General features: G+C 46.5%; 1 protein-coding gene across 1 annotated transcript in view; it reads left to right on the top strand.

Annotated features, from left to right (window-relative positions):
* LOC146822468 (uncharacterized) overlaps window positions 1-15,216 on the top strand; it is a 32,766-nt gene extending 17,550 nt beyond the window's left edge. Inside the window, exon 2 of the mRNA XM_085613584.1 lies at window positions 12,710-15,216. Within this exon, the coding sequence (XP_085469710.1) occupies window positions 13,143-14,600 (1,458 nt within the window). The 5' untranslated portion in view covers window positions 12,710-13,142 and the 3' untranslated portion in view covers window positions 14,601-15,216. The remainder of the gene's footprint in view (window positions 1-12,709) is intronic.
* Window positions 15,217-16,370: the final 1,154 nt, after the last annotated feature.

Below are 16,370 nucleotides of genomic sequence, written 5' to 3'. Positions count from 1 at the left end.
TGGCTAGTTCTGCCTTTGTCTTGTAATGACTCCCCTGAATGAAGAGAGACATTCATTGAATATAAAACCAGCAGCTGAGTCCAGGCAATCAGAAATCAAACTTCATGGCAGTCCTGTGAGCGCTGCACATGAGTGTTCTGCTGATCTTCTTGGGGAGCATCTGGTGTAGGGCTAATAATCCCCTTTACCGCTTGTTCCCACGTATATCACAGCTGAAAGGTGAGTTATGGCTCTTTCCCTCACCCCCACCACACACACACACACGTTGGATCTGCATAAAACCTGAAATCCCGGCACTAGGGGGTCACGTGCTGACTGCAGCCACATGTGATGCAAATTCAAGAAATTATGCTTAAGTTATAAACATCTGAATATTTTATCCCCCCTTCAAGTTTTCTGAATAAAGTTCTACCTTATTGCCATGTTTGCTGTTTATCCCGTTAGCGGTCTATTGCTCTTTCAGCAACATTTCCTATGGCAGCTAAAATATAAACCGATACCTCATCCCCTGACCGACCCGGTCCCTTCCTTTCCTCGTGGATTGATCTTTGCAAACTTCGCTGCCAGACTTCATAGATTGCGAGATTCAAGCAGATTGTGCATCTCTGCCCAGGTCGTGTTACTGGCGCTTGTGTACTGTGCCCATGTTATGTTACTGGCGCTTGTGTAGCGTGCCCATGTCATGTTACTGGCGCTTGTGTAGCGTGCCCATGTCATGTTACTGGCGCTTGTGTGGCGTGCCTATGTTATGTTACTGGCGCTTGTGTGGCGTGCCCATGTTATGTTACTGGCGCTTGTGTAGCGTGCCTATGTTATGTTACTGGCGCTTGTGTAGTGTTCTCTTGTCCCATTACTGGCGCTTGTGTAGTGTGCCCATGTCCCGTTACTAGCGCTTGCGTAGTGTGCCCATGTCCCGTTACTAGCGCTTGTGTAGTGTACCCATGTTATGTTACTGGTGCTTGTGTAGTGTACCCATGTTATGTTACTGGTGCTTGTGTAGTGTGCCCATGTTATGTTATGGTGCTTGTGTAGTAAGCCCATGTCATGTTACTGGTGCTTGTGTAGTGTGCCCATGTTATGTTACTGGTGCTTGTGCGGCGTGCCCATGTTATGTTACTGGTGTTTGTGCGGCGTGCCCATGTTATGTTACTGGTGCTTGTGCGGCGTGCCCATGTTATGTTACTGGCGCTTGTGTAGCGTGCTCATGTCATGTTACTGGCGCTTGTGCGGCGTGCCCATGTCATGTTACTGGCGCTTGTGTAGCGTGCCCATGTTATGTTATGGTGCTTGTGTAGTAAGCCCATGTCATGTTACTGGTGCTTGTGTAGTGTGCCTATGTGATGTTACTGGCGCTTGTGTAGCGTGCCCATGTTATGTTACTGGCGCTTGTGTAGCGTGCCCATGTTATGTTACTGGCGCTTGTGTGGCGCGCCCATGTTATGTTACTGGTGCTTGTGCGGCGCGCCCATGTTGTGTTACTGGTGCTTGTGCGGCGTGCCAATGTTATGTTACTGGTGCTGGTGCGGCGTGCCCATGTTATGTTACTGGTGCTTGTGCGGCGTACCCATGTTATGTTATGGCGCTTGTGTAGTAAGCTCATGTCATGTTACTGGTGCTTGTGTATTGTGCCCATGTTATGTTATGGCGCTTGTGTAGCGTGCCCGTCTCATGTTACTGGCCCTTGTGCGGCGTGCCCATGTTATGTTACTGGCGCTTGTGTGCCCATGTTACTGGTGCTTCTGCGGCGTGCCCATGTTATGTTACGGCTTGTGTAGCGCGCCCATGTTATGTTGCTGGCGCTTGTGTAGTGTGCTCATGTTATGTTACTGGCGCTTGTGTAGCGTGCTCATGGTATGTTACTGGCGCTTGTGTAGTGTGCCCATGTCATGTTACTGGCGCTTGTGTAGCGTGCCCATGTTATGTTACGGCTTGTGTAGCGCGCCCATGTTATGTTATTGGCGCTTGTGTAGCGTGCCCATGTTATGTTACTGGCGCTTGTGTAGCGCGCCCATGTTATGTTACTGGCGCTTGTGTAGTGTGCCCATGTTATGTTACTGGCGCTTGTGTAGCGTGCCCATGTTATGTTACGGCTTGTGTAGCGCGCCCATGTTATGTTACTGGCGCTTGTGTAGCGTGCCCATGTTATGTTACTGGCGCTTGTGTAGCGTGCCCATGTTATGTTACTGGCGCTTGTGTAGCGCGCCCATGTTATGTTACTGGTGCTTGTGTAGTGTGCCCATGTTATGTTACTGGTGCTTGTGTAGTGAATGTAAAATGTAAATGTCAAGGTACTTATAGAGCGCACTGTCACCAGACGGCCACCTTGCGGTGTCGCCTTTACGGTTTCCTGGCGCTGATACTCATACCGCTGTGGAACCCCTCCTGGCTTTCCCTGTGAAGTGTCCACTCCTGGGCACCCCCAGGGTGAAGCCAGGCATCCTTAGCGCTGTTGGGGCCGGTGTGGAGGCTAAGCAAGCTATTGCCCAGAGTTGCAGCGTGGGGCCCGTGATTAGAATAGGCACCGAGGCGAGAATAGACAGGTCCGAGGAAATTGAGCCCGAGCCCCTCCGAGGCAGGAATCGAACCCTGGTCCCGGGCCAGAACTCTGCTTCAGGGTCTGCCGCTCTAACCATTGAGCCACACTCCTCCTACTGGTGCTTGTGTAGTGTGCTCTTGTCCCGTTACTAGCGCTTGTGTAGTGTGCCCATGTTATGTTACTGGCGCTTGTGTGCCCATGTCCCGTTACTGGCGCTTGTGCGGCGTGCCTATGTTATGTTACTGGCACTTGTGTAGTGTGCTCTTGTCCCGTTACTAGCGCTTGTGTAGTGTACCCATGTCCCGTTACTGGAGCTTGTGTAGTGTGCCCATGTCCCGTTACTGGCGCTTGTGTAGTGTGCCCATGTCCCGTTACTGGCGCTTGTGTAGTGTGCCCATGTCCCGTTACTGGCGCTTGTGTAGTGTGCCCATGTCCCGTTACTAGCGCTTGTGTAGTGTACCCATGTTATGTTACTGGTGCTTGTGTAGTGTGCCCATGTTATGTTACTGGTGCTTGTGTAGTGTACCCATGTCATGTTACTGGTGCTTGTGTAGTGTGCCCATGTCATGTTAATGGTGCTTGTGTAGTGTGCCTATGTGATGTTACTGGTGCTTGTGTAGTGTGCCCATGTTATGTTACTGGTGCTTGTGTAGCGTGTTCATGTTATGTTACTGGCGCTTGTGTAGTGTGCCCATGTTACTGGCGCCTGTGTAGCATGCTCATGGTATATTATCAGCGCTTGTGTAGTGTAACTGTTATGTTACTGGCGCTTGTGTAGTGTGCCCATGTTATGTTACTGGCGCTTGTGTGGCGTGCCCATGTTATGTTACTGGCACTTGTGTAGCGTGTCCATGTTATGTTACTGGCGCTTGTGTAGCGCGCCCATGTTATGTTACTGGCGCTTGTGTAGCGCGCCCATGTCATGTTAATGGTGCTTGTGTAGTGTGCCTATGTGATGTTACTGGTGCTTGTGTAGTGTGCCCATGTTATGTTACTGGTGCTTGTGTAGCGTGTTCATGTTATGTTACTGGCGCTTGTGTAGTGTGCCCATGTTACTGGCGCCTGTGTAGCATGCTCATGGTATATTATTAGCGCTTGTGTAGTGTAACTGTTATGTTACTGGCGCTTGTGTAGTGTGCCCATGTTATGTTACTGGCGCTTGTGTGGCGTGCCCATGTTATGTTACTGGCACTTGTGTAGCGTGCCCATGTTATGTTACTGGCGCTTGTGTAGTGTTCTCTTGTCCCGTTACTGGCGCTTGCGTAGTGTGCCCATGTCCCGTTACTAGCGCTTGCGTAGTGTGCCCATGTCCCGTTACTAGCGCTTGCGTAGTGTACCCATGTTATGTTACTGGTGCTTGTGTAGTGTACCCATGTTATGTTACTGGTGCTTGTGTAGTGTACCCATGTTATGTTACTGGTGCTTGTGTAGTGTACCCATGTTATGTTACTGGTGCTTGTGTAGTGTGCCCATGTCCGTTACTAGCGCTTGTGTAGCGTGCCCATGTTATGTTACTGGAACTTGTGTAGCGCTCCCATGTTATGTTACTGGCGCTTGTGTAGTGTTACTGGCGCTTGTGTAGTGCGCCCATGTTAGGTTACTGGCGCTTGTGTAGCGTGCCCATGTTAGGTTACTGGTGCTTGTGTAGCGTGCCCATGTTACTGGTGCTTGTGTAGCGTGCCCATGTTATGTTACGGCTTGTGTAGCGCGCCCATGTTATGTTACTGGCGCTTGTGTAGTGTGCCCATGTTATGTTACTGGCGCTTGTGTGACGTGCCCATGTTATGTTACTGGCACTTGTGTAGCGTGTCCATGTTATGTTACTGGCACTTGTGTAGCGTGCCCATGTTATGTTACTGGCGCTTGTGTAGTGTTCTCTTGTCCCGTTACTAGCGCTTGCGTAGTGTGCCCATGTCCCGTTACTAGCGCTTGCGTAGTGTACCCATGTTATGTTACTGGTGCTTGTGTAGTGTACCCATGTTATGTTACTGGTGCTTGTGTAGTGTGCCCATGTCCGTTACTAGCGCTTATGTAGCGTGCCCATGTTATGTTACTGGAACTTGTGTAGCGCTCCCATGTTATGTTACTGGCGCTTGTGTAGTGTTACTGGCGCTTGTGTAGTGCGCCCATGTTAGGTTACTGGCGCTTGTGTAGTGCGCCCATGTTAGGTTACTGGCGCTTGTGTAGCGTGCCCATGTTAGGTTACTGGTGCTTGTGTAGCGTGCCCATGTTACTGGTGCTTGTGTAGCGTGCCCATGTTATGTTACTGGCGCTTGTGTAGCGTGCCCATGTTATGTTACTGGCGCTTGTGTAGTGTGCTCTTGTCCCGTTACTAGCGCTTGTGTAGTGTGCCCATGTTATGTTACTGGCGCTTGTGTAGTGTTCTCTTGTCCCGTTACTGGCGCTTGTGTAGTGTGCTCTTGTCCCGTTACTAGCGCTTGTGTAGTGTACCCATGTTGTTACTGGCGCTTGTGTGCCCATGTCCCGTTACTGGCGCTTGTGCGGCGTGCCTATGTTATGTTACTGGCACTTGTGTAGTGTGCTCTTGTCCCGTTACTAGCGCTTGTGTAGTGTACCCATGTTATGTTACTGGCGCTTGTGTAGTGTGCCCATGTCCCGTTACTGGCGCTTGTGTAGTGTGCCCATGTCCCGTTACTGGCGCTTGTGTAATGTGCCCATGTCCCGTTACTGGCGCTTGTGTAGTGTGCCCATGTCCCGTTACTAGCGCTTGTGTAGTGTGCCCATGTCCCGTTACTAGCGCTTGTGTAGTGTACCCATGTTATGTTACTGGTGCTTGTGTAGTGTGCCCATGTTATGTTACTGGTGTAGTGTGCCCATGTTATGTTACTGGTGCTTGTGTAGTGTACCCATGTCATGTTACTGGTGCTTGTGTAGTGTGCCCATGTCATGTTAATGGTGCTTGTGTAGTGTGCCTATGTAATGTTACTGTTGCTTGTGTAGTGTGCCCATGTTATGTTACTGGTGCTTGTGTAGCGTGTTCATGTTATGTTACTGGCGCTTGTGTAGTGTGCCCATGTTACTGGCGCCTGTGTAGCATGCTCATGGTATATTATTAGCGCTTGTGTAGTGTAACTTATGTTACTGGCGCTTGTGTAGTGTGCCCATGTTATGTTACTGGCGCTTGTGTGGCGTGCCCATGTTATGTTACAGGCACTTGTGTAGCGTGCCCATGTTATGTTACTGGCGCTTGTGTAGTGTTCTCTTGTCCCGTTACTGGCGCTTGCGTAGTGTGCCCATGTCCCGTTACTAGCGCTTGCGTAGTGTGCCCATGTCCCGTTACTAGCGCTTGCGTAGTGTACCCATGTTATGTTACTGATGCTTGTGTAGTGTACCCATGTTATGTTACTGGTGCTTGTGTAGTGTACCCATGTTATGTTACTGGTGCTTGTGTAGTGTGCCCATGTCCGTTACTAGCGCTTGTGTAGCGTGCCCATGTTATGTTACTGGAACTTGTGTAGCGCTCCCATGTTATGTTACTGGCGCTTGTGTAGTGTTACTGGCGCTTGTGTAGTGCGCCCATGTTAGGTTACTGGCGCTTGTGTAGCGTGCCCCTGTTACTGGTGCTTGTGTAGCGTGCCCATGATATGTTACTGGCGCTTGTGTGCCCACGATATGTTACTGGCACTTGTGTAGCGTGCCCATGTTATGTTACTGGCGCTTGTGTAGCGTTCCTATGTTATGTTACACAGGGCTCGGGGGTTGTCAGGGTAGGGAGTGGGGAGCCTGGGGCTAGTCCCAAGCTTCCTGATGTCGTCTGTTGTTGCAGAGTACTAGTGAACAGGTCTAAACTTGGGGTTATCTGTTCCCAGTATAATTTCTTCTGGTAGGGAATCCTACACTCCCACCCTGACGGAGCACTGTACTCCTTCGGGCAGGCCCAGGGGTATGATGGCAACTGGATATGGTTTGACATCTCCGTGTACACATCTGACGTGCACCGTGGTGTCGGGGAGGATCTGGTTAGGCCTTACGTATCCCCCTGTATAACGGACTGTCGGCAACCTGAGTCTAGTAGGGCCTTTATGTCTTTCCCATTCACCCGTACACTTACATCGAATGCACTCCCCAACTCGGCTGTGTAAAGAATGGATTTGGGGACGTAACCGACCTCCATAGGTTCTTCTGAAGTTTTCCGTTGGGGGCACAGTCGGGCGATGTGCCCCCAGGCTCCGCACTCGAAGCACTGGGGACCTCGGAACGATGGCACTACTGGTTTCGGGGAGGGCGTCCTTGAGGGTTCCAGCCGGCTTTTTCTGTCGTATCTGTTCCCTACGGGGCGGCTTGACTTCTCTGGTTCCCATGCCGGTTGTTTAGGCTGGGCACGAGCATAGGTGGCAGCCATATCCATGGCTTGTTCGGTGGTGAGACGGAGGTGTTGGCGTAACCATTTTTGGGTGTTGTAGGGTAAGGCCTCCAGAAACTGTTCTAAATATATCCTGTACATTATTTCTTCTTAAGTACTGTTGGACGGGGTCAGCCATTTATCCACGGCCATCTTCAGCCAGAAGAACAGCGTTTTCTGATTTTCTCCGGGTGTGCCTCGTTCTTTACGAAATCGTACCCTATATGCTTCGGCGTCCAATCCGAGGTGGTCAAGGATCACTGTCTTGATCTCTACATAGGGAGTAGTTCCGCCCGGATTGGCCACCTGATAAACCGCTTGGGCTTCCCCTGTGAGCAAAGGGGCTAAAAAGAACGGCCATTTCTCTATGGGCCAACCACAAGCCCGGGCCACACGCTCAAAATTGAGCAGAAACGCATCAGGGACTTCCCCTCCCGTGTATTTCTGGAGGGAGATTCCGGAAGGCCCCGGAGTAGAGGATCGTGGTTCTTGTGGTGTAGGGATCCCCTGTGTCCTTAACATCTCATGCAGTCCCTCCAATTGGGCGGTCACAGTGTTTTTGAAGGTATCCCTATCGGCTTGAGCAGATGTCAGTTGCTGTTCTACCACCCAACCCAGTTGATCCTGGCCCTTCACCAGGTGTTGAATTAGCGAGTCCATCGTATGAATGCAGATGGTGTCTAGTATGCCCGCATTCTTCACCACTTGTGGGCTGGAAGGTAACACTGGAGAGCGACTTGGGGTTTCAAGTATTTTTATTGCTCGGTGTCCACGTTTACATATGGGGGTAGGTCGGTAATAGGGTAACGGTGTCTCTGAAGTAGTCTCTCGAGAGCCCCTTCTTCCCGCCGTGTTCCTTCTTCCTTGTCTTCGGTCCAGTTCGGCTTGCCTCGGTCCGCGGGTGGCGGCGTAGTGCAGATGGGCCCGGGAACAGAAACAGAAAGGGATCCAGGTATGAGTTGTCTATTTTTAACGTGAGATGGTGAGGGAAGGGTGTGAGGGACCACTCTTGTGCACAACACAACAACAACCGTGTGGTTTGGTGCTCGGGCGGGGTGTTACCGGGACATCAGCAGCGCAACAAAAGTAAATACCCAGACGTTCCCTTATGCGTCTATAGACGCCCTCTCTTTCCCACCCAGCCCGTGAAACGCTCGCGTACCTGCAAGAGCCACGCTCATCCGGGAACGTGGCTGGACGGCTCACGATATCGTTGGTCTCGTGGCTCGTAGGCAGCTCCCCCTCGGGATTCCGTCCGTCCGCTTCCCTTCCTCTCTCGGTCCTCCCTCCTGTACCGCTTCCGCTTCCTCCGCTCCTCCGTCTCGCTCTCGTCCTCCAGTGTAAGCACACACCCTCGATAGCGTCCTTCCTGGTATTTCAGTCCAACCCTCCTCGTCGTCACTGCTGGGGGCGGGGCTCTGCGATAGATCTTCCCACTTAAAGGAACGGCGTCCGTTTTCCTCAGCCGTGAAGGGGAACTGTGCCCCCGAATGGTTCCACTCCGTTTGCTGGTGAAAGATAAGAGGGGAAAGGGTGTCGATCACCTTTGGTGTCCTGATGGGACTCTCCTCAGTCGGCTTCCCCTTGTTACACTAACCCACAAAGCGCTGGACACTGAAAACCTAATCTACCTCCCACATAAATCAGCAAAAGAGACCCTTCCAAAACTCTAACAGTCTACTCCTGATTCCACCAAAATTTAAGATAGAGAAATCTTGCACATAATGTTTCTCCGGAAACACGCCAAGTATTTGGAACTTACAACCTTAAGATTTACGGGACAATCAATCATTCCTTCACTTGAAGAAGAAACTGAAACTGCTACTCCTCGACAAATACCTAAACTCCCCCTTTAAACCGTCAGTCCAAACTATTTGCCTCCATCCCACACCCTCTAAATAAGTCTATCGTGGGGCTTTTATGCTCCTTTTAATAATTACATTTAACTACCCCAGTGCTTTCCAAAAAGTTGCGTTTTGGTGCTAAAGATTAAAATAAAATATCTCCCACAAGCCTAACAATTCTCATGAAATCTTTATTTTACGGCACGGACTTCTGTGGATTTGGCTAATGTGAATTTTGGTTAGCTAAAAGAAAACAGATGCTGAGTTTACTCACATATCTATATAGTATAATGTGCATAGAATATAATTATGGTTTGTAAAATAAGTGTTATTCTCAAGCAGTTGAATTCCTATTTTAGACTTTGAATGGACACGTTGCCTGCGCTCCGAGACTGATTAATTCTGAATCGTGGTAAACGTGTGCTATTTATAGGTTATCCCATTCATACATCCTAATATCACATCCAATAAATACTGCACCCTGAAGTATCACTTTACTTTTGGTGCAGTAGTATCACTACCAAATTTGCACGACCTTTGAAACGAGGGTTTTAGTCAGCCTCACTGGCGTTCGAACCTTTTGACCTCTGTAGTATGCTTCATTCTCTGAAGTGGGCTCTTATTCCTCACTGGTTTGTTAAAAACTCAAATTTGTAAACTTAACCCTCTGTAGAGTTGTCATATGCCAAATCCCTTCCAGTTCCAGGAGTCGGGTACTTTTCTATTAGTGGCGAGCCATGTGTGACACTTCAGGAGGAAGGAATAACTAGCACTCTTGGCAGGGAGCTTGCCTTCTCAAAATGCTGGTATTATTAATAAGACAATAGTCTAGTCATTCAATACATATCAATAACACATGCCTTCCTAGCTAGAGCATTTAAAAAAAATAAAAGTGTGTTTAATTTTGGATATGAATATTAGCATCAAAAAGATGCCTGCTCTTCTTGTGGAAGCATAGTGATAATGCTTTCTAATTGTTTATAAATTAGGGTCACCCAACGCAGTTTGATGAGGGCCAGACTACACACCCATTCTGGTTCCCATTTTCATTACAGCATATAAATAAGATTCTGGTGGATATTGTGAAAACCTGACATGGCTCCACCCTCAAAGGCTTTACTGACCAGGTAGGTTTACATGATGACTCCATGTCATAGAGAATGCGATTCACCAGCACTGGGTTTTTCTTTTACAATGTCCTTCCTTTGAAGCAATCCCCACTGCCCCTTCTCCCCTGAGCACTTTCTTTGTCTCCTTCACCTAAAGCACTCTGCTTTGCTTGCCTTTCCCTCCTCTCAGGCACTAGCCTTTGCCGCCTCTCCAAGGCCCATCAAGGTGCTCTATGCACCCCTATCGTGACCAACTGCCATTGGTGTAAATTTAGGACGATGAGAGTAAAAATTCAGGACACTTCTTTTCTACCTCCTAATGGGTTCACGCAGAGATACATCACTTCGGTTTTTCCGCAGCTGTATATGCTCACTGTATCCCTGCCTCTCTGCAATATGCTAGCTCTCACCAGTCATCTTAGCTTCCATTGTGTGTCCATTGCATGCACCCCCAGTCTCTGTACCTTGACAGGTGTTCATCCTCCTATTCTTACCTTATGCCTGGTTGATACCCCGTGCTCCAATGTGTGTCTACCCCCCAAATGCACCCCCTTTGGTTTATGTATCGCTGCCTTCATAACCTGTAATTCCTGTGTCTGCTTCAGTTCACATTGTCTCACTGTAGCCCTGCTCATCGTGTCTCTGCACCCCATGCAGCCAGTGCTTCCCCAGTCTGTCTCCATGCTCATCCTATCATTACAACCTCCTGCTATGTTTTATTAGTCTGTTCACAAACCTACTAGTTACAACCTGGAATTTTCTCTTTATTCTGCTCGTTGTGGTCCCCTAGGTATAATCGCACCAGATTCATAGCAGCCACCCAACAGGGTGTTAAAAACCAGGAAAAATTTGCAGCATCATACTGCTTAACGTTATTAAATATCCACAAATAAAATAATCAGGTGACTCTTATTCTCTTGGGTCCAATATGTCCATACTCTGCATTTCCCTTATTTGTAATAAAGCATTCTCGATGTGTCCTTAATAACTGCATAGTATTCATTTGCTAAAACAAATCCAGGATTGCTTTAAACTGTATCCCAGTAATCCCCATACACCAGAAACACAATCGATGCCCTTGCATATAAATTAATTGTAAAACACACAATTGCCATCACATTCATCCACTACTGAACGCATAGGTCAAAAATATTTATATTTACACTAATAGCTCCAACTCTAAAAAATTTGAGACCTATGCTTGTTCTTTCTTGATGTTGTGAAGCATTGGGAACGCCTATATGTCTAAAAGGTGAGACTTCTTGACTTTGCCAATGTGTGTTTATTATGGTTGTAAACCTCCTGTTCCTTGTGTAGATCTGGCCAGAGCCTCTGATCTCTGGAGTTACACTATGTGAAAGATGCTCAGATTATTGTCCGGGTCTTATCACGGGCTTTCTGATAGTATAAAGGACTCCCTTGCAACAATTGATTATATTTCCCGCCGTTATTGTGGTGCTCTTTGTTGTGTGGTCCATTCACTGGAAAAGGCTTTGTTAGACCTGACAGCCTTAGGGTGGTTTTTGCCCAACTTTTTAGCTGCCTCCCTTCATTTTCTGTGCTTGTTTTGGCTGGCTTTAGGACTCTGCTCCCGCTACTACTGCTAATTAGTGCTGAATGGTTTGTGCTCTCTCCCCTAAACATGGTAACATGGGCTCATACTCGGTTGGCATATTTAATTTGCTTAGAAGTCCCTAGTAAAGTGCACTACATGTGCCCAGGGCCTGCAAATTATTTGCTACTAGTGGGCTGCAGCACTGACCGTGCAACCCACATATGCAGCCTGAAACCATCTCTCAGGCCTGCCACTGCAGTGCACTGTGTGTGAAGTTTACTGCCACATCGACTTGGCATTTAAAGCTACTTGCCAAGCCTAAAACTCCCCTTTTATTACATATAAGTCGCCCCTAATGAAGGCCCTTGGTAACCCAAAGGGCAGGACGCTATGTGAGTAAAAGGCAGAACATATACTTCTATGTTTTACATGTTCTGGTAGTGACAAACAGCTAAATTACTTTTTCACTGCTGTAAGGCCTACTCCTCTCATTGGCTAGAACTGGGAATTCCTTAGAATACCTTTAAGCTGTAATTTCTGATTGGAAAGGAGTAGCCTTTTCATGTTTCATATCTTTGCAAGGGTAATGATAAATCTTCTTTACTGATAAAGTCTGATTTAACATTACTATTTTAGAAAAGCTACTTTTAGAAAGTGGAACTTTCTCTGCTTGTACCGCTTGTTGTGCCTTACAGCCTGTCTCTAATACATGTCTGGGCTAGGTGAGCGACCCTTTGTGTATTCCTTCTATAGAGCTACAGACACTGCAATGGTTGGTTGTGATTTAGCACTTATCTGCATCCCGATGGGTCTTTCTGGGCAGATGGAAGGAAGAGGCCCACACTTAACCTTCACATGGTAGTAGACTGACCTCATACAAAGGAATGATATTTCTCTTTGGTAGTCTGGAGTGAGTGTTGTGATTGGAAGAGATACTGGTCCACTTCAAACCACTCTTTGAAGTTTCGCTCACATCAAAGGCACATTTGGACATAAGTGCTGAGTCTCTGGCCCTATCAAATCTGATACTTATGGCTTTACACAGAACCGCTGTCAGAAGAACTGTGGTGCTACACAAAAGACTCAACTAGAGTCTTGGCAACTCCTTGAGTCCACACTCCGCGATAGCAGGGCGTCAAGGAAGGATCGTATGCCCTTGCTCTGCCTATTGCATCTTTATATTGAAAGTGTAATCTAGAATTTATTCAGCGCACTTGTCTATGTGGTCAATTAAATGCCAATAGATTTTCGTGATGGACCCACCATTTAAGCTTACCCAGTGTTTTTTTTTTCTTCCAACAGGTGAAATAAATGCAGTAATGAACAAAAAAGATGAAGGCATTAAACATCACTTGTGTAGGAAGTGATGTAAAAATAGTACACCTCGAAATTTCTTTCCTTGAAGGCTAATGCCTCGCAAAAGTCTTTTTCTACAGCAGAAAACCCAAACTGCCCAATGTGGTCTGTACTTGGCTCTTAGGGATCACCTGATATACATTGACGAAATAACACACTGACATACTGAAGCAAGTCTGAGAAGGTTCTTCTCATTACGAAGGAAGAGCTAACCTGGATCAGAAAGAACACAGAGAAGAGAAACCGTATGAATATCTAGAAAGTGACAATACATTTATTAGGGAGAGAAAGAGCAAGTGCAACATCAGAAAATAATACTGGAGAAGAACCATATTGATTGACAGACTGTGGAAAAGTTTTCATTGCAATTAAAGACCTAATGCAGCATCAGAGTGTCCACGTAGAGGAGAAACCATATACATGCACAGAATGTGGCAAAGCATTTATAACAAATCGACAGTTGAAGCGACATCAAAAGGTCCAAATTGGGGAGAAACCATTTAAATGTACAGAATGTGACAAAGCACTTAAAACAAACAGCAACCTAAAGCACCATCAAAAGGTCCACACTGGGGAGAAACCATATCAATGTACTGAATGTGACAAAGCATTTAAAACAAATGGAACATTGAAGCAACATCAAAATAGCCACTCCGTGGAGAAACCATATCCATGTACAGAATGTGACAAAGCATTTAAAACAAATGGAGCACTGAAGCAACATCAAAATAGCCACTCCGGGGAGAAACCATATCAATGTACTGAATGTGACAAAGCATTTAAAACAAATGGAGCACTGACGCAACATCAAAATAGCCACTCCGGGGAGAAACCATATCAATGTACAGAATGTGACAAAGCATTTAAAACAAATAGAGCACTGACGCTACATCAAAATAGTCACTCCCGGGAGAAACCATATCAATGTACAGAATGTGACAAAGCATTTATAACAAAGCGATGGCTAACACGACATCAGAAAATCCACACTGGGGAGAAACCATATCAATGTACTGAATGTGGCAAAGCATTTATAACAAAGGGAGAGCTAACCCAACATCAGAAAATCCACGCTGGGGAGAAACCACATCAATGTACAGAATGTGAAAAAGCATTTATAACAAGTAGCAACCTAAAGCACCATCAAAAGTTCCACACTGGGGAGAAACCATATCAATGTACTGAATGTGACAAAGCATTTATAGCAAAGGGAGAGCTAACACGACATCAGAAAATCCACACTGGGGAGAAACCATATCAATGTACTGAATGTGGCAAAGCATTTATAACAAAGGGAGAGCTAACACGACATCAGAGAATCCACACTGGGGAGAAACCACATCAATGTACAGAATGTGACCAAGCATTTATGAGACAGGAAACGCTAATGCAACATCAGAAAATCCACACTGGGGAGAAACCATATCAATGTACTGAATGTGGCAAAGCATTTATAATAAAGGGATATCTAACACGACATCAGAAAATCCACACTGGGGAGAAACCACATCAATGTACAGAATGTGACAAAGCTTTTATGAGACAGGGAGCGCTAATGCGACATCAGAAAATCCACACTGGGGAGAAACCATATCAATGTACTGAATGTGGCAAAGCATTTATAACAAAGGGAGAGCTAACACAGCATCAGAAAATCCATGCTGGGGAGAAACCATATCAATGTACTGAATGTGGCAAAGCATTTAAAACAAAGGGAGAGCTAACACAACATCAGAAAATCCACACTGGGGAGAAACCATATCAATGTACTGAATGTGACAAAGCATTTATGAGAAAGGGTGCGCTAAAGCAACATCAGAGATTTCACACTGGGTAGAAACCATATGAATGCACTGAATGTGACAAGGCATTTAAACCTATGGAGAGCTGAAGCAACATTAGAAAATCCCCACCGGAGAGAGACCATTCAACTACACTGAATGTGAGAAGGCATTTATTAGAAAGTCGCATCTTATGCCACATCAGATAGTCCATGTAGGAGAAAACCCTATGAATGTACATAATGCAACAAGACTTTTATTACTAGGCAAAGATAAATACTACATCAGAAATTCCACACTGGTGAGAAATGATATGGCTGTACTGAATGTGACTTAGCAGTTATAACAAAGCAACGTTTAAAAATACATCAGAATGTTCACAAATGAAATAAACCATATCATTGTACAAAATGTGACATAGCATTTATTCCAAATGGAAGGTGACCATTCAACTGCACTGCATGTGACAAGGTATTTATTATAAATGGAGAGTTAAAGCAATATTAGCGTCCACACTGGGGAGAAACCACATGAATTTACAGAATGTGAGAAGGGATTTATTACAAAGCAAAATGTAATACAAGATCAGGAAGTTCCCACAGGGGAGAAAACATATGTATGTACTGAAAACCACAAAGCATTCATAATAAATGGAAAACTGAAGCGACATCTGAAAATCTACATGGCAAGAAATCCAATGTATGTACAGAATTTAATAAAGTCTTCCTCAGGAAGAATAAGCTACTACAGCATAAACAAATCCACACTAGGGAGAAACCCTATTAATGAATAGAATGTGACAAGGGATTGATTACAAAACAAAATGTAATATATCAGGAGAGAAACTCTATGGAGAGCTAACTCGACATCAAAAGTCAACCCTGAAGAGCGCATTGAATTTAGCAAGGCATTTATTGGCAAGGGAGAGTTAAACCGCATCACAAAGTCCCCACTGAGAAAAATCTATGAGAGTGTACAGACTCAATCAATCAATGGGTATTAAGTGCGGCAAATCATCAGTGAGGTTCTGAAGGTGCTGGGTGAGGAGTTGTTGTCCGGAGGGGCTGATAAGTTGAACAGCTAGGTCTTGAGTCCTTTCCAGATTCAGTGATGAGGCAGATCTCAGGTGCAGGGGGAGTTCATTCCAGGTTTTTGCAGCCAGGTGGGAGTAAGAGCGGCCTCCATGCTGGATGCTTTAGACTCTTGGAGTTTAAGCAAGGAAGAGGGAGGCGGAATGCAGATGTCTGGGGGGGAGCCATTTAAAGATCTTGCTGTGCACGTGCATTGTGAGGAAGAAGATGGCGGAGATCATGTTGATTTGCTTCTTCATGGAGAGCTTGTTGTCCAGGACAATGCTGGAGTCACTTTCGTGGTCGGTAGGCGAGGGGAAGAAGCCAGGTTGTGCTGACCACCATGCGTTGCTTCAAGGAGATACGTGGTTACTGAAGATGAGGACTTCTGTCTTGTCCGTGTTCCAGTTTTAGGCAGTTGTGCTTCATCTAGTTGGTGATGTGGGCCGTGCTCCTATGTAATTTGTCTCTAGAGGTAGTGAGTTGGGTCTAGTCAGTGTAGAAGATGACCTTAGGCCTGTGCGATCTGACAATGTTGGCTTAGGGGTGTCATGTAAGTGTAGAAGAAAGGGGGCTAACAGAACTGACAATGTTCGCTAGGGATGTCATGTAAGTGTAGAAGAGGGGGGGGGGCTAACGGATTGTGGGGTGCCGCAGATGAGGTCCTTGGGTTCAGGATTCAGGAATAGGGCAGGAGTATGATTGTCTGAGTTTTTCTGGTGAGGTAGGAGGCAATCCATTTGAGGGCATTTCCTT

Source organism: Triturus cristatus, chromosome 6 (genome assembly GCF_964204655.1).
Source record: "Triturus cristatus chromosome 6, aTriCri1.1, whole genome shotgun sequence".
Lineage (NCBI taxonomy): Eukaryota > Metazoa > Chordata > Amphibia > Caudata > Salamandridae > Triturus > Triturus cristatus.
Note: the sequence above shows the minus strand (reverse complement) of the source record. Positions and strands in the feature narration are given on the sequence as shown.